At 42.1% G+C, this 19,173-nt stretch overlaps 1 protein-coding gene across 2 annotated transcripts in view; it reads left to right on the top strand.

The window, feature by feature from the left end:
• LOC135503129 (uncharacterized) overlaps nucleotides 1-18,341 on the top strand; it is a 45,242-nt gene extending 26,901 nt beyond the window's left edge. The window contains exons 1-3 of one of the 2 annotated variants that reach the window (XM_064796503.1): nucleotides 15,485-15,571; nucleotides 16,615-17,152; nucleotides 17,529-18,341. In XM_064796503.1, coding sequence (XP_064652573.1) covers nucleotides 16,634-17,152; nucleotides 17,529-17,537 — 528 coding nt within the window. In that variant the 5' untranslated portion in view covers nucleotides 15,485-15,571; nucleotides 16,615-16,633 and the 3' untranslated portion in view covers nucleotides 17,538-18,341. Of the gene's footprint in view, nucleotides 1-15,484; nucleotides 15,572-16,614; nucleotides 17,153-17,528 lie in introns of those variants that run through there. The other variant, XM_064796502.1, reaches the window with a different exon arrangement.
• Nucleotides 18,342-19,173: the final 832 nt, after the last annotated feature.

The raw sequence follows: 19,173 nt of genomic DNA, 5'->3' as shown, positions 1-19,173 counted from the left end.
TGGTCTTATACTCCCCTTAAATCTAGAATATGTTATTGATAAGATACAGATCTGTGGTGGTCAAGATGACTATCTATATTCCAGTCACCCTCTCTGATTCAGACGCTTCTCTCATGCCAATGACAACACTGTCAACACAAACCAACAACCGGGTATGACGTCACCAAATCTCCCACAATACCTCATTTCCGGCATCCGATACAAGATGTCTGTTTCCATGGGGACAATGTCAATAGGAAGCAGTACTGACCATAAGGATGTGTACTTATTCTCCTTTATTGCCAAGAGTACAATTATTTACAATTTATTGCACAGAAGAGGTCATCGGAATAACTCCGCAATGACCGGGGACAACATACTAATATGACGGTGCAGTAACTCCGGTGAGACAAGGTTCCTGGTCGTAAATGGTGTAATGGTTTCAGTATTAACGGTTGGAGAGAAAAGCATATCGCACAAGCGCGGGTTGCCGAAGTTGCAGAAGTTGGAAATGTCCTAGAATACCAAACAATCAAATTCAGGCCATCAACCAACATTACCTCCGGCGTCAAACATTCCGTAACATTTTCCACATAATATTCCATTCATGGCGCTACTGATGTTTTTTGTCTGCATCGTGAGAGGGCATCTTTGATGCGGATACCTTAATTTCCAAACTAGCCATGGGCAGTTGCGAACAAGTGCACCACCACTCATGTTGTACACGGTAATGTTATTAACTTTTTCAAAATTGAAAAACAACAGTTTTCCTTGGTTTACGTAAGATAATGCAGAATAAGTAACAATCCTTTGGGGCACAGGTCAAAAAGATGTTCCATTTCCCTTGTTGAGGCAAAAATTTTCAATTTAGCGAATTGCTTACGGGCGTGTCGCGTTGCGGTAATGGTTTAGAGATGATGTCTGTTGTCCTGGCTAATATAAAACATAAGATTGTTTCTCGCCACAGCCCGCAATTGCTGTCGGCTCGAGCCAGCAAAAAAGATTTTCTTCTTCAAATTCTGAGCTTCGATAGAGCCTTGCAGATGACGCACATGTAACAACACACTCTTAAAAAGAAAGGTTTTTGAGCTGTTGGAATATCAGATATCAGGGTCATTCGTGGAAAAAATATTTCGTGTGGTTTTGATGGAGGAGAATTTCAGCGGCTTTCGTTCTATTCTGGCGAACCCTGAATGATCTGGTGAGTCTCTGTAGGAATAGTGGGCGGCCATATAGATAGCGGGATCCCCGTGACTGCGGGTGCTCGCAGCGGGTGGCCGCGACTGCTCTGTCTGGACATAGTCTCAACAAATGACCAGACCCCGTAAATCAATCTACAAAAGCAGGAAATACCTGGTCATTTTATGTATGCAGCTTCCAGTGTCTTCCTGATAAAGGCTTCCCGATCGCACTAGTAATGGTCAAGTCCGCCCCATCACTTCCTTACATAAATGGTTTGGGAAGCTGCGAAGATACGGGATGGTTACCTGCGTACTGATGGCGCGGCTGCAGGGAATTTCGTATGAGACAAACCTTGATATGAGTGCATTGGGCACAACAACTCAGGTAACTCCTTTGGGTGAATTAAGGCCATGAAAGTCATATTAGTCGCGCCATGCGGAGGCAACGGTGGCCAACATGCCGAATTCAAGCAGAGACAGAATGACGTCATCAATAACTAGAGTTCCGGTCATGCGCAATGATCGAGGATGCGCACCAACATGACCAATGGGTATTCAAACAACAAGCCTTAAATTTATGAGTAAGCATGCGTTGCCCACACATTTTACACTAACGCCGTAATGGTTAGAAACAAATTGGTATTCGTCATCCGTATTGAGAATATCTGACCAGTTCATTGGAAAACTATGATCATTATCCTGAATGCATTCACTGCCCTAATGGGAAAACAACAAGTTGTTCAGCGACATCCGTCATGCTAACCTCACCACGCATTTACTGTTTTTCGATATCAACAATTCGATGGACTTCTTTGTATAAAATCACTGTGATTTTGCAATTAAGCGGTGCACATTTCCGATCGTAATTATTGGAGTGAGTAACGTCGGTAATGCTGCTTAAAACAAAAGTTGGAAATGTTACATCAAGGTCACGCGATTATATGGATTTTAAAAATATTTGTTTTTCTATCCATAATCACTGCTCTGCTGCATTTAGGCGCTGACTTATTCATGAGCAGGTTTTGTTGGTTAAACATCTAATGTCGTGGCGCATGGAGTGGTTCGCGGGGGCATCGGTACACCGAAAGTACTTTGCAACCGATCATGACTTCACTGATGACTCAAGATGTTGCAGCTTTCGTCGTCCTAGTTGATAAACTACGTATACCATGACAGGCATTTTTCAAAAGTGTTCGTCACCGAAATTTCTAACTTCGGAAATTACGAGATTTCTGTTGAACAGATTCTCAAAATCATCCATATAAGTTTAAAATAAAGAGTGCTGGCGGATTTTTTTAACTGGCCTGGATAATCATACTATTACACCGCTCTATACGACAAATAATATCGATGTATCAGCGGCTGAATTGAATGAAATTTGTCGAGATTCCACCGTCCTCTGAGCCTGATTTCTGTACCACATCTTGAAGACCTTATATCAAAAGCGATGGCCAGGCACCCTTCTCTTCCGCAGTGCATTTGCCTCGTACAGTCCATCACACAGTCCAACTCCGAACGCGAATCATGAGACTCCATGCGATACAAATTGATAGCTTGTTTGTGGAATAAGAGGTTTCTATCTGTGAAACATAGGTAAAGGGGGAACAAAAATAGAGTGAAAGCGGCATTTTGCCCCCTCTAAAGAGCCTATCCAATCCGATCCTTCCCCAATACCTAAAGGCCAGTTTTTGAGCGTCTAAAAAAGCTCTCTTGGTGTTTCATCCAACACAGATGTACACCTCCCGCAGTTTTAGAGGGAATCAAAAACACTTTCAGGTTTTATCACAGACATACTAGACAGGTTTCGCAACCCATGTACATACGAACGACGTAGAACGAAGGTCTCTAGTGTCATAAAGTCCTGCGCAAATTCAAGAGGGAGTTTTCGCAAATCCCCGGCCCCGAAATGCCAAAGTGAACGCCTATCCCATTGGCTATCTCCTGATAACTATGTCAAACAACAGGACAGGCCTTCGCGTTGACTTTCGGGGGCTTTGCGAAAACTCACTATGAACACAACACTCGTAAATCGGCTTTCCTACTTAGTTGTACGAGTAATCATGCAATTCTTTAAAGACATTTCTCGATAAAATACTACATATTACTTTGTACATTGTCGTTCCTGCCTAGCTCTTGGTAAGGGTTGCAAAACCTCCCTTATAACACATTTCGCACCAAATCTAAATTCGAAATATACTACATGTATATGCTTACTTTTTTCACAATATTCTAAAAAAGCAAAAATAACAGTAGTAGCGAACCATATACTGCATTGAAATAGAACGAACTTACTTCATGAAACAAAAGGCGTGTTTGAAAAAATCGTGATTTCTTCATCCGTCAAAATAAAAATCGGGAAAATTTTATTTTGGGGGGGGGGATTCTCACGAATCGCAAAAATAGATTGGCACGAAATTTGGCGGTTTGCAGTACGTCAAGGGCTTGGATAACATTCGAAGGCTGTCCCTGTTGGTGCTCCCGTTAACATTACGTGCATTTGCCTTTGCCGTTACAGGTCCATCGACCCTCAATAAAGCTGTGTCGGTGGGTCAATCACCAAGATTTAGTTACGCTATGATAGGACAATAGAAAATGTGAATTAAGGCCTAGTCGCGGGCTTTGATTAAAGACAATAGACCGTGTATTGGGCGAAGCCTGAATGGTTTTAACTACAGTGTTAGGAAGGGGCCAAAATAGTTGATTAAACTCTTGGACTGTTAGAACTAAACTATGAGTTTACCTGATATCGGCTGCGGAGGCAATGGTTTCAACAGACACAAGTTTCGTACCTGCTGAACAGTCAGCGCAAATGGAAAAACCACCATAGTCGACATTTGGCCACAAAATTCATGGCTTCGAGATTCGTTAAATTGACTCCCGAAGTAGATTACTCCCACTCGGCCTGAGTTTCGCTCCTCTAATCTGGTTCCACAGGTTGTGTATTTCAGTTTTTGTTTGTAATAGTCAATATATAAGGAGGGATTTGCTTCTCGGTCCACGACAAAGGCCAGACGACACCATCTGTTGTCTCGGAGTTTGCTATGCGTGGTTTCCGCACGAGCACATAACTCGGGTGATTCTTTAACGATTAGCATGAGTAAATTATTTCCCATAATTCGAAATTCTAAGTAGAAATCACGTCCTCTATATTGGAAGACGAGTTCACTCCTTTTGCATGTGGTGTGTTTCTTAAGAAATACTGTGACAGAGAAGGAGGTGTTTCTCCTGAGAAGGACCTCACTTATTGTGACTCTGGGTTGCGAATAAAGTGACAGGACTCTGCCAAAGGTCAATGAATCGACGAATGTTGCATTTTGTAAAATCCTTGTACGCCGAAAAACAAAATTCTTTAAAACACTCAGGAGAGTATTAGTAGGAAAACGGGTACGATCATTTAAAAAAGGACTTTTCTGAGATATGAAACCAGACGGCACGTTGAAAACAACAATAATGCAGGGTGATCCTTTGAAATCGGGTCTGCAAGAAGAATTCACATGATCTGACTGGTCCCCTCGATCACTCATCGAACACCATGCACACCATTCCACATTTACAAACTGATTTGTAAGGACTCACAAAAGCTCACACACTTTGACCGACCAACACATTCAATATCTCATTCGAACCCCACACGGTCATTTTAGCCGGGCATTTGAGCTATAAACTGTATAATTTCCGACCTTTCCCATAGGACAAATATGGCTCTAACCCACTTGCAAAGCTGGGTTGAGCACACGGTGGTTTGATTCCCCGCTTGCTATCTACGAACACGCTCAGAGTAGACCTGAGCTGTCAGAAGCCAGCAATTACTTTGCTACCTGCTGTCCGCTCTAAATGACCAGTATTATAAAATAACAAGATGTTTTTCGTGGATCTAAGTCCTCGAAGTCTTGGCAAGACGGACGAAGACCATAAGTGTCAATTGCAAAATAAGTACAGCATCATCATCAAAAACCAATTGGTATATTGGTATGAAAATCCTGGTCGCGCCTTTCAATGATCACCTTACGGTATTGTCTGTTCCATCCAATTTGAAGAACGAAATGTCTGCAAGCAGTGCTGGGTTTTCGGGAACTGAGTAAAATCTCACTCTGGTACCGAAAACTGAACAAGATAGCCGACTGTTATCGAGAATTGATTAACATCACTCTCAAAGAAGATCTAGATAGCAATTTAGTTCCGAGAACTGAGTAGAATCGCATTCTAGTTTCGACAGAAGTTGATAGAAGAATCGCTCTCTAGTTCAGATAACAGTGTAGAATCACACTCTAGTTTCGACAGCAGAGTAGAATTTCACTCTAGTTTTGACAATAGAGAAGAATCGCACTCTAGTTCAGACAACAGTGTAGAATCACACTCTAGTTTCGACAGCAGAGTAGAATTGCACTCTAGTTTTGACAATAGAGCAGAATCGCACTCTAATTGTGACAGTAGAGTCCGACCGTGCTCTCTTTTCGACACAAGAGACAATGACAGAATAGAATCACGCTCTACTTTCGACATCACTGTAGAATCACACTCTAGTAACGAGCAGAGTAGAAACGCACTACAGTGCCAACAAACCAATTCAGAAGCAGTCGCATTATATCTTAGGGCCACTAACCCTGTTTGGTCAAATTCGCATCGCAGGTGCAAGGATGCATCAAGAAGCACGTTAGCAGTGTCAACGCAATTAAGAACATTTTCATTGATGTTGTCGACAGCTATCCTCGCGAGGACCAATAATATCACAGCCATATCAATCTTAACATCTCGGGTAGTCTCGCGAGAATTCGTTGCTACAACAAGTCCATTTTACGTCATTCTCTGGTTCAGTAGTCTCCTTGTTTAGCAGTAGTCCTAGTCTTCGTATTTCTGTGCAGGCCACGTAGTAACAGGAGCTGGACACGTCTACAGGACCTTTACAAGATGAATTCAGTACCGAAATGTTTGTATAATACCCAGTTTAGTTGCAAAAACGAATAGGCTGCACCAACACAACCGTCCTGTGCATATGATACCAACTGAACTCTCTTTTGTATTAGAACAACAACCAGGACTTAGTTGGAGATATGACGAGGTTCCGGGATGGCAAAGTGAGTTTGATCACCGACGAGAATTTCTCCAAAATATGTTATGCATCCATTCATTGTAGTACATGTAATTTGAAGATCAGATATAATTAGCCATGTTAGCTGAGGATCCATCCAAAGGTCGAGTAAGAACACAGTAAATAGATAAAAAATAAAAAAGATATAGTTGTTATTTTGATGAGAATTACATTTCGTCACTATAGGCCAAGTTTTTCAAATGTTGCACAAACTTCACATCCCAAACAGTTACGTTAAGTAACCTTAGACATGTTAACTCCCCCAGGATGTCCTATTCAAGATTTCATGTTGAGACTTAAGGCCTCCGTTGAAGCTTACATGATTTTTAAGCAACCCAGCCACGCAAATTTAGTACTGCCCGGGTCTCATAATGCATAGAAGTCCGATTAGTCGTGTTGAGACGTTACCGCCCGGACGTTATACTGTAAAACCTCTCTATCAGGGACACCCTTGTAACAGACAAGTGCTATCCTTTATAGAGAGGTGTCCTGCTTAGAGAGGTCCAATAATGGAAACAAACCAATTTAGGACCTAAACTAGTGTCCTTGATAGCGAGGTTTCCACAGTGCTTCTCGGGCAGCTTTTACTCGGATAATACTAAACGGTGCCAGCAGGGAAATGGCCTCGCATTCGATTGTGCAACAGGGGCACAAGATTTAATTGGTAGAAGATCCAAATGCACATCACAAACACTACCGAATACTCGGCCTTGGCCGTGTCCCGTCAGCTTGCTAAATCTCCGTCAAAATCTTCTGAAAGATATGTTTGTAAAAGCTACCCACTATGTCTTGTTGCTTGGCCTAGGCCGCCCTGTACTCCATGGGTGATATGAATAAAGACTAGCAAATGCTTTTACTCTGGTTTTGTACAGGAAGGCCAAGTGTAAATGTACATGGAGATTTAGATAAAAGCATTTGCTAGTCTTTATTCATATCACCCCATATTGTGTACTCACGGAGTAAACACGTAGCCTCACGATACTCTCATTGAACTTCCCGATAATCATATCCGAATAGTTATGATTCTAACTTGCTACACAGCAGTGGGGGAAAAACAATTCTGTTTGCTTTTTTGGGTGAATTGTCTGCCAGTTTTAGCAACAAAGCCGTTTTGTCAAGTCTCAAATTATTGATTTGTCATTGATGTATGATGATAATCAGGTTATAAAAATTGCATGATCAATATCACCGTGATCGATTATTAAAAACGTGTATCCGAAATATTCAATTGACGTTCCAAAGTGATTGCATTTGAATTAGCAACAATGTCAGTAGAAAACGTTGCAAAACCAAAATACCTTGAGCAATGTATCAATGTACACACTACAATATACACTGACTGATGCATTAGCGCAGTGTAGCATCAGTCGTCAAACTTATTTTGCAGTTGAAAACCTTCTATTATCTTTTATGAGTGCTGTCATTTGGGTTGGAATTTCGATCTTCGTGTACCAGTGCTTCACGCGCATCTCGCACCTTCACGCCAAATATCAATTTCATATCGCCAGCAATTTGACAAAGAGAGAAGAGCTATATCGTCTTACCTTGTGAATTATCCATTTTTCGTCGCTACAATATGTTTTTTATTATTTGACTCGCAGGAGCTGTCACCTCTGATGAAACTGTAGCCGGTTTGCGGAAAAAAAGATCTGCAGATCGGGTGGCTGTTGGTGGGGCCAAAGTAGGGTAGCCGGATCATACTAGTAAGGTTAACTGACGACTTTAGTATTTGATAAATAACGTTGTTTTTTTATTCACTGATTCAGAAGTGGCCCATACTAATAGAAGTGTTGGACAAGGCCAGAGTGTTAGGTTCACCTTTAATCCTTAAAAGCCAACTATGTTAAGCTCATCAATGATGGCATTCGCCAGTTTCAACATTTAGCCTGAATTCAAGGAAATTCGTCGCATGTGATCAGAGTTTAGAGATACACCATAAAGTGTCGAAAACTGCCTTTTGTTTAACAGTGATTTTGAGTTTCGCATATTTCTGCTGGAAGTGAATTTGGTGAAATTCCACTGAAATATTCAGGCACAATGCACAAAAGGTTGTCCCACCAACCCATCCTTGTTCGTGTTACTTGAACGATGTCGAATTCCTGCAATTTTCAGACTTAATTTCAACTCTGGCACGAAAAAAACAGTTCCTGGGAGAAAAATGCCTTTGTTCCTTCAAAACTCTCTTAATTTGTATTTCAAATATGTTGTCGCATATGACAAATGTTTGCTAAAATTCAAATCTTGTCCTACTCGCGGGTGAACGGGTTCGTATGAAACAAAAATATTCTAGTTTCACCGATCGAAGACTTTTTCGAGAGCTGTCATGAACTGTGAAAATTAACCTGTTTACAGTAGCCCAGCAGCTACATGTTTGCCATCAATTTGGATCAATTCATCATGGGAGGGATGGAAAGGAAAAAGCAATGTTCCCTTTGACTCAGTTGTGTTCGTCACTATCGTGAAGTGCCCATCAAAGGCACCGATCCTTTTGCAATACATTGCCTTCTGCAATCGGTCCCGCATGCCAACCTGGAACGAGACGTGTGGGATTCCTCGTGGTATGCACTGCCTGGTTTTGTGTAGAATACCAGTTCTCAATCTAAACCAAGGTAACGGGCATTGGAAAGTACAAATGGTGAGTTTTCCTCTCTGAAAATGACATTGAAATCAGGACTACCACCGAAGAAGAAGAAGAGCGAACTATTCTGAACGTACCCATTACCAAGGGTAAAATTAGATTTCAATAAAACCGAGATCTGACGATTTTACCGGAAACGCATTTCTTGCTTAAAGCGAGGCTGATAAGATGAATGCTTGGTAAAAAAGGATACGGTGTTCCGGTGTTGTCGACGGTAACAGTGTGCACAAAGAAGTTGATGGGTGAAGCATGAAAATAAGCATAGCTAATGTGATACATCGTTAAATTTTATCCTCGATCTGCAGCTGAATAAAGAAAAACCTAACTAAAGGCATCTTTTGATCTGCCGTACATGTTCAATGCAGTTTCTTGCAGCACAGGTAAACATCGCTGTGATGCCCCTATCTTGCACGACAACCCCCCCCCCCCCCTCCCCATTTACTTGGCGGAGTATCTGTATTGAATCAGCTACAAGCATTGTTGAAATCTATATTCAATACGTTATTTAAAATTTGGAACTATCCACTATCAGTAGATCATCAATACCTTAAACTATAAGCTGATGTCATCAGGGATAAAAAGGTGTGTGTCTATCTATGTACATCTACATCTTCGCATGTATATTGCATTGATACCGAGAACGGTACCATCATGAAAAACAAAGTTTACTTGCAAGTCACGTCTTCAAATGACACCGGATCACCATGATGAGTCTTTTTTCTCTGTCTAGATAGCGCGGGAATTGAGAAGGCGGGAAACCGAATTCTCGGGGGTGTCGTTAACTGGTCTCGGGGAAGGGCGGGAGAATAGTTGTATAATCTAGGTGTGATTACATATCTGTTCACCTGCACTCAGTACATTGCCTTGTCTTCCCTCCATTTTTGTTAACCCTTTCAACTTTCCCCACAGAACTGAACAGGGTCACGTTTAAGTACCTGGAGTAGCTACCTCACTCAGCCCAATGAAATAAAAAGCCAATATGGCCATTATTGCTGACAATCAGTAACGCTATCTCCAGGCTATTTAATTTCTCGCCATGTCAATAGGCAAATTACTTAGGTACACGGGCTGAGACCCCGTAGACGAATAAACCAATCAAAATTTGTTGATTAGGTCCACTTCAGGAGGCAAACAGTCCTGGTTCGTTTGCAATAACTGATTTAAGTTGATGGGATTATGTGGAGGGTTTCGGTGGAGGGTTTCGTACGAGTGGTAGTCTGTCCTCTTGTAGCTGCTTGGGACGGGTCAAAGTCGAGTCTATGTACTATTCCTGATTTCTCAATGGCGTGTTTACTTTACTTGAAGGTTAAGATGGATACAAGGGCCACTGGAGACAAGGCCATGCTTATGTCGTTGATTCAGTGTCCTTGGGCGTGTTGGGCAGTCCACTACGCGCGGCTGCTTCTCTCGAACCAGGAGTATCAGCGGCGGGGTGGGAAACGATCAAGACGCCTTTATTGTAGTGCAAGCAATCTCTGGCCAGCTCCTAGAGTTGGCTGCTGGAGAGACTGGGAGGCATGTAAGCCAGTTGGCCATGATCAATGTATTGCGGTGGTTGTCACACTACACCAATATACGCCTCGACCACTGACTAGAACAGAATGAAAGAATACAATTACTATTATCTAAAAACAATAGTCGTAGTAATTACTCAGAAAACTGTCCGTAGCTCATCGATGCGTCCATAATCGATACCAGAGACTTCAAACGATAATTGATGACTTGATGAAGCATTGTAGAGGGCAGGAAATGTGAAAGATCGAACGCATCACAAGCTCCCAATTGACTTGGTTCTGTTTGAAACCTTGCCCTGGTGCTGTTTTTGGCATGCCGGTGTGCAAGGGATAGTTGTCCTAGGGCTGATAGTCCGTTTAACAATAGCCCGCATTGCTAAATGTTCTGGTTAGGGTTAGCGGTACAATAGATCATGCTGCTTAATTGATCAAATACAATGCTACCGGACTATGACTCCAGGGGGACTATATCCGCTGTCACACCGGCATGCTAACAGAAGAGGTGTAGGTAGCAAAGCGCGATTCCAACTACATGTACATGTAAGTACATATAATGAAATCATAATGTTCGGAAGGCTCGCTGAAGAAAGAAGATCTTGTAAGTAACTGCCTAATAAGATGAATCCCAACTTTCTACTTATAGCCCTCTCATTGTCATTCAACAGATCTAATTTGCTGTAAACATGTAATGGCTAGAATTACATCGGCAATGACGGCTCCCGCGAGTCAAATAGACGTGAATGAAAAAGTTCCGTAGACTCGGTGAATGGGTAATTTAGAAGACCGACAATAGCTCTTCACTCTTTATCAAATTGCCGATGAAATGAAGATGATACTACGCGTTAAGGTGCGAGATTGGCAAGAAGGATTGCGTGGTCATAACGATCTTCTCTTCAGTGTGGGCAGGTCAGTGGTGTGCAAGGAGCATCATATGTGGGTCGATGCTGTTCTGTTTTGTGTTGGCCTGTCAGTGGCGAGCGAGAAGCATTGCTTGCTGTCAATAGAGTTCTGTTTTGTGCGGGCCTGTCATGGCGAGCGAGAAGCATTGCTTGCTGTCAATAGAGTTCTGTTTTGTGCGGGCCTGTCATGGCGAGCGAGAAGCATTGCTTGCTGTCAATAGAGTTCTGTTTTGTGCGGGCCTGTCAGTGGCGAGCGAGAAGCATTGCTTGCTGTCAATAGAGTTCTGTTTTGTGCGGGCCTGTCATGGCGAGCGAGAAGCATTGCTTGCTGTCAATAGAGTTCTGTTTTGTGCGGGCCTGTCATGGCGAGCGAGAAGCATTGCTTGCTGTCAATAGAGTTCTGTTTTGTGCGGGCCTGTCATGGCGAGCGAGAAGCATTGCTTGCTGTCAATAGAGTTCTGTTTTGTGCGGGCCTGTCAGTGGCGAGCGGGGAGCATTGATTGGTGTTAGTGGTCTTCTGTTTCTTGCAGGCCTATCAGTGGTCGGTGAGGACCATTGCTTGCATTGGTGTCAATGGTCTTCTCTTTCGATGGTGGGCGAGGAACCTTCCTTGGCGCGAGTGGTCCCCTGCTTCGTGCAGCCGTGTCGGTGTGGCCTTGGAGAACACCTTGGCGTTGAGCACCGCAATCTGCTTGGTGCGGCGCGCCTTGATATCGACGCCGACAGACAAAACGATTTTCCTTATGAATCTTAAAGACCACTGCGACATAATCTCGCCAACACTGATCTATGCATCAGTGTGCTACCAGCTTTGTCGCTTATTTACAATCATGACAATAAACCGGTCGGGAAAAATAAAGGTTTCTCGTCCCTCCGCGCTGATAAACACGACATAAACTTGGCGAGTGAGTTGCATTACTTTTGCATATGTCGCTGAGGCACATCAGTACGACACATCGCAGCCCGACAGTTTCTCTTTGATCACAAACAGATGCAAAAAGCTCTCCCTATAACCTGTTAAGTGAAGTAATATAGTCGTGTCTGAGTGGTAATCAACATTTAAAGAGTGGCTCAATCAGTTGTGGCATGATGGGAAAAAGTTGAGAAGCTCTCCCGACCGTTTCTGCTTTCGCGACTACAGTCCGCGGCAAATGAAAATGCCCATGTCGTGGTTGTCTTCAATCGGAAGCAAAAATACAAGCCACACACTGTAACAATTAGCACTTATATTACGTGACTCAGTCAAGCCTTTCTTCATGTGGTATATATGTTGGGTTATTTATAAAAATAGGTCTTGAACATCAAGCGTTTTATATAATACCTTTTAACACATTTTAAGTCGTTCACCTATATATTTTTCACACAATGACATGGATTATAAGGTGTTAATTAAGTACAAAATGTTAGTGCGACTACGATCTACTTTATAAGTAAAGGTCATGGTCTACTGGGAGGATATCTTCAAAGGATGGTAGTGCAATGACTCAGTTGCATTAGACAAGAAAAAAAGAAAACATTGAGAAAAACGAAGAAAAACTTTGAAGAAATCAGTCCAGTAGTTTTCACACAACGGCCGGCGCAGAAGGACAGTGACGTTTTATTCATGTAGTCGACTATACTTTTTTCTTCTGGCGGTTCTGAACTACATGTATCGGGTATCTCGTTGTTAATGCACAGTTGTAATGCGTGAAGTATGCCCTGAGAGATTAATCATGCTACCTTGAGTCCAGGAAGTCCTGCGATCAGAAAATGCACAATTCGAGCAAAACTTTTAAACGGTTCAGAGCAATTATGATATTCGTGCAACTTGTAGAATCAGCAGGATTTAAAATTCTCCAGTCGATTGAAGTTTAATTAGCGTTTCTGTTTATAGAGAGAAACGGGGGAATATTCGCGGTTCAACCACCTGCCAATGACGATTCTTCGGTTTAAAGCGGATTTCGCACGACCACAGATTTGCCTACGTTATGCTTACTCGCCAAACACCAGTTGAGAAAATGGGTGATATGAATAAAGACTAGCAAATGCTTTTACTCCGGTTTTGTACAGGAAGGCCTAGTGTAAATGTACATGGAGATTTAGATAAAAGCATTTCCTAGTCTTTATTCATATCACCCAATGTCTCTTCTCATTTTCTGTTCAAATGTCCAGCGCAGATCAGTCAGTCAGCTATGGACTCGGCTTGGTGAACAGGTGGACACTTAAGGGCCCGCAATGTGGGTTCCATTCAAAAACTCGCGAAAGAATTTGTAATGCATCAATTGCTTGGATAACGACAAAACACACAAATTTGAGAATATTTCACATCCTGTACATTACTGAGAGGTGAAATGGAAATGATACTTCGAAGAGACTTCTCAATTAGGTATCATTTACAGGTGAAGCACTGTCCCTATCGCGTATCGATCACGCGTCGGGAATGTGCACGGTGAGAAAACACCACATATAACAATGATACGGATACGCAATACGGGAGTGAGTTTTTAACTTGCCGAAAGTCTCTATAATGAATGGAGTATACGCCACAGCCCTGCACTTACGAAATTGAAACCTTTGAACATCTTAAAGCTACTTTGGAAAGCTAACACTTAAGCACCTTTAATTTATATCAAGAAATCAGATTAGGCCAACACGAATATGCACCCCCAGGGGTTTTCAAGGCGATGAAAATCTCCTGGAATGCCTGGAGGTTTTTGAGCTTGTGAAAAATCTCGAAAAGGGTTTATCAGTACCTTAAAAACCTCTGTGTTTGCTGAAAACCCCGGAAATGTTTTCTCAAAAGTTAAAAAACCGTTTTTTAAAGAGTACCACTCGTGACAATTCTTGATCAATTCTTACGTCTGTAATAGATTTTTTACGGTTGCATGCTGGGAACTTACACATTAACAGGACATGCAAACCCTGATTATCAGAGGGAGAGTGTCATTAATAAAGTATAAGAACATGCAAGCAATCAAGAATGCTGTAATCATTTTCCTGCACGCACCAACTCATGGTGGGGTCGGTCTCGCATTGGTTTCGGCTGTCTGCGAATTAACCCGATTTCTGAGCGTCAATTCCTATATTTTATTTGTTATGCGAATCATTATCAGTGGGCGGAAATAGGAGCAGATCCAGCGAAATAATTGCTGACGTCATCATTTTATACAAAATCATAATTGTGTGCAGAAAGTAGCATTCGAATTGAATCATAAATAGCTGACGTCAGCATTTTGTATGGGAACAATAATTCGGTGACTTAATCGTTTCTCGACATGTTCTATTGCATTCATGCTTGTGTGCTTTTGTATGGGACTCGTCGTATTGGGATCTTTCATGGAATCCCCATCAATGGCCCTGCCATGAGCCATCATACATGTAGAATCGATGATGGCACCTCATAGGATCTATGATGGGGTCTACCTGTAAAACGTGGTGTACTTATATTCATCATAGATCCATCCATGGACACTTTTGCCTATGTCATGCTTTCTGTTCAGCACCCTTATTACAATTTTTGAAATTCTACTCCATTTTAGAAATACCGTTCTGCACATAATATTCTAGGAAAGGGAATAGCTGGTATAGTTCCCGACTTTTGTCGAGAACAGGAATGAGAGGGTTAAATGGTGTGAGTTGACCATAACCCAATATGTCTGCAGTATGCAGGCATCAGACACATTAACCAGGATGACCCGCGACATGTTTGCATCGGCTGTTCATCTCGGCGAGTCTACTGCCATCATTTTGTCTCCTGAATAAACAAACGCATCCTTCAACGACCCGAATAAACCACAAAGCTAATCCTCATCAACAACTGTGACCTCATCGAGCCTCATTAAACACTCTTCTGGCTTATTAGTCAAGAAAATCAACATGTCTATGACCACAGTAACGGAGTAAGTGACGGCCGCTACGGAGTCAAGTTTATCTTTAAAAACCAGCGGGGCATGCGCAATATTCCTTTGAGGACGTTGAATCGGCGCCATAATTGACAGAAATAAGAAAAAACAATCGTGGGATGGCAATAATCTGAAACAAGTTTCTCGGAAACCGATCGTGGGATGGCTTTGCAAGGCGTTGATATTATTTTTCTCACCTCGCACCCACGCCTACACGTGTCCCGCGCTCCGTAACCCATAATGCACCGCGGTGGCCGAGTATAAAACCAAATCGAAACAACAGCTCATCATTAAAGCTCCGCACAGGCAGCATCCACTCTCCAACAACAGGACATTTCATACTTTGATATCATTTTCTGCGTAGTTTGAATTTTAATTCTTTAAGTGTTGGTAGGTTAATTTTTTTTACCTCATTTGTAAAATTCTACTGTTAATTCTCCGTCATTTCCATGTCATTTCTGAATGATAAGTACTGGACAAGACATTCTTTGGTCCCCAGGACGCAGATGAGCGAATCCTTCAATCCAAGGCGAGGGTTTGTTTACAAGCAGAGGTATACATTGCCGTGCAAACATCAAACATTTGTAAACATCTTGAATTTGCATCAAGTTACATGTGTTGCAGTTGTAACCCTTAAAATGGAGAACTTTTCTATGGTTGCGTGATATACAATTATATAGCATATGGGTAGATCATGCCATTAAAGGCCACAATACCTGATTTGTGCTATGTCTATTTGCACTATTATCACTGCGACATTGACACTGAAAGAGTTTGCGTTAATGATATATTGGTGTGAAGGTAATCATCATCAGGCAATGAACAGAACCCATTGACTTAACACAATCCGTTATGTTGTTCCTGTAATTTCATTTGACCGTACGGTGTGTTCTACGGCGCATTCTACATGCGTCGATTGCACGGCAGTATTGTTTACAAACATGGTAGCAGCCTCGTTTTGGACAGGCGGCATTGGTACGTGCTATGTTGGACACGTAGAGCGACCCAATTCACGGCGCAGATACGGGCTGCACAGACTTGATAACGCTTCGTCATCGTATTCTCCTCCCTATACTAATTGGCAGGTTTCGCAACACATACGGACGATGAACGTTGTCCAACGAAGGTCTGTTGTGTCAGCAAGACCTGGGCTAAATCACTTTCGCGACACTTGTAAATCATCTCTTGTACTTAGTCGGTCGTAGGCGGAATCGGGGGAAATTTCCAAGGAAAACAGTCCTCGATAAAAACAGTTGCATGCGTCGTACTTCGTCGTTTGAAGCCATAGCTATACCAGACACACTTTTCAAAGATTTCAGTTGAGCAGATTTTTCATAGTAAAGTTATTCATTGCGGAATTCTATTTATGATACTCGCCCTTCATTGTTGAAGTCTTCCGGCCATTGACCTGCATTTTGCTTCTGTACTTTCAGGACAACCAGAAAACACACTATGTTTCGTCACTTGCCGTTCACGATAGGTGTCGCTATTGTCCTCCTAAGTTGCCTAGAAGCCCGACCATACGCCATCCAAGAGGAGTACTTACCCCTTGATGATGAATTCGAAGCGGACGCATTCCGGGAAAATGGCGACGAGAAGCGGTCAATGGACCTCAGTGTTTCCGGCTCACTCGCGGCCCTCTCGGACATGTTAATGTGGCAGCGACAGCAACAACAGCAACAGCAACTTAACGCTCTTGGGAAACGTGGATCGGAGTTTAATAATCAGGAAACCGAGGAACTTTTAAAACAACTGCAGTTACTACGTGATTCGGCTTCCGGCATGCGCAAAAGATCCGGTAGTGAGCTGTCGGTAATGGGCTCTTTAGATGCTCTTTCTGATATCATTTCGTCGCAAAATGCCAGACATAAACATGACATGATGCAGGCCAACCACCAGCGCTTGCTCCGACTAGGAAAACGAGACACTAGCGCCAACCTAGAAAAAACGAAAAATGAGGAAACGAAAAAGGTAAGTTCGCACGTTTTAAACCTTTTCTTGGAGAACTTGAAATCAGCGCCGCAGTTGGCAGCGCAGCAAACTATTAAGTTTCAAGATTTGAATCAAGTCGCGTCGCTGAAGTGACCCCTTTAAACATTCGCTCAGAGTGCCGCCCGCGACGTGTGACTATAGCTAATCAAGACATCTTCATAATGATATCTCTCAGCATACACACATACGTGTAGTTTTAACTATAAATGTTACAAATAATTGAAGAAAAAAATCACTTTGACTGCATTACTAGCACAAAATGCGCGAACTTTGCTGCTCGGCGCTTACTCGAGAGCAACTGAATTTATCGCTCTTGCATAAATTTCCTTTAATTCGGTCAACCTTTCCTTTTCAGGCTGACTGATCACCGAATGCCAATGTCAGAGCAAACTTCAAGAGGCAACGATACAGTTATTCCAATGAAAACAAGGCTCTTTATTTTGGAACACCCTGTTTGATAATATTGAACCTTTTATTGTCCGTGTTCATTAGATTTATTATTTATGACGATTTTTCTCACCGGTGATGCACTCAAAACTGGAAAAGTCTGGATCGGAGTGGAATTAAATGGAAAAAGTCTAGTAAAATAGTCCGGGATATTGTCCCGCTGGTTTTGTTTTTATTCCTCGGAAAGATCACAAATGTCTACAAGTGTACAGTGCTATACATACCGGGAGAAAAGTCAATTGTACACACGTACAGTGCTATACACACAGGGAAAATAATCCCGATTTCATTTATCATATTTTTGGTTATGCGGTGCAGGGTGTTTTCTACATGACGGCGGCACTATAAGAATGTTGCCAATGGACAATTTCTTTGTGTCTGTATAGCACTGTATGTACCTCTTTGGTAATTTGCTCCTACGATCATTTCTCGTCGTGACCTCTTCGTCTAAGCACATGAGTGGGTTGGTTAGAACTTCACTTCATGTATGTTCGACCTTTCCAGTCACAGTCTGTGGCAGTTCACATATCCGACAGTAAGAAGTAGGGTCCGCAATCGTGTATAGGTGGCGAAAGTTAAAGGCTAAAAAGGAGCACTTTGAAGGGTATTTTGTAAACAAAGGAATGGTGGTGACTCTCGCCATCAATACACGATGAACTAAATTTTTACACACGATCTGACGTGTGAAATAAACCATGCCAAGAATGTATTTTGTCTCAAATATTTTCGTTACTGGATTTATTTCGAAATGCTCTTGGAGGTAGTAAAATCGGTTGTCATCGCCCGCGAATGAGTTGTTCTGTGATACATTTACATTGTAATACTACCATTGTGTAAGTTATCGCTCATTAGGATACCTGGTGTCGAGGATTGAAGTGATCGAGGGTGCGTGACGTATAGGACTTGCACCATCTGACCTCACACATTACTGACTGCTTGTCAAAATGTTGGCTGAGGTTTTGCGCCATATCTGTCGACTACAATGGGTTACTTGCCTAAACTCGAACAAAATGAAACAGAACGTTGAAATAAAATCAACGAAACGGGTTCCGAATGCCAGTTCGTACTGAGTTGATAAAGTGCCGCTGTTCACCAGACGTACATGTACTTACTACCAATTTATGTTAATTCATGAATTCATCAACCAGGCAGGCAAAAGATCTTCATTTGCGAGTTCTCGCCAAATCGGGCTATCTATAGGGCTACGACTATGGCGGGCTTGAGAATTTTTGACAAAGCGAATTAAGTGTATTATTTCGATGCGTTAACTTTTGGCTATTCATCTGTAGAACGAAAACAAGTATTGTTCAAATACATTGGATGGTGAAGTAAATATGTTTATTTTTAAAGTTATAATTTGCCTTCGATGTGAAATTAAGTTGTTGTTTTGTCCATTCCTCGGTATCAACAAGCAGTTTCCAGAAAACAAGGTGTCAAATGACGCACGTCCGGGACGTCACACGTAAACTTAAAAAATCAACTCTCTTTTTAATTAACTTATGGGTGTTAACAGCCAGTAAAGGCATTCAATGCAAAGCAGGTGAAACAAATGA

Source organism: Lineus longissimus, chromosome 19, assembly GCF_910592395.1.
Source record: "Lineus longissimus chromosome 19, tnLinLong1.2, whole genome shotgun sequence".
NCBI lineage: Eukaryota > Metazoa > Nemertea > Pilidiophora > Heteronemertea > Lineidae > Lineus > Lineus longissimus.
This window is presented reverse-complemented; position numbering and strand designations above follow the sequence as displayed.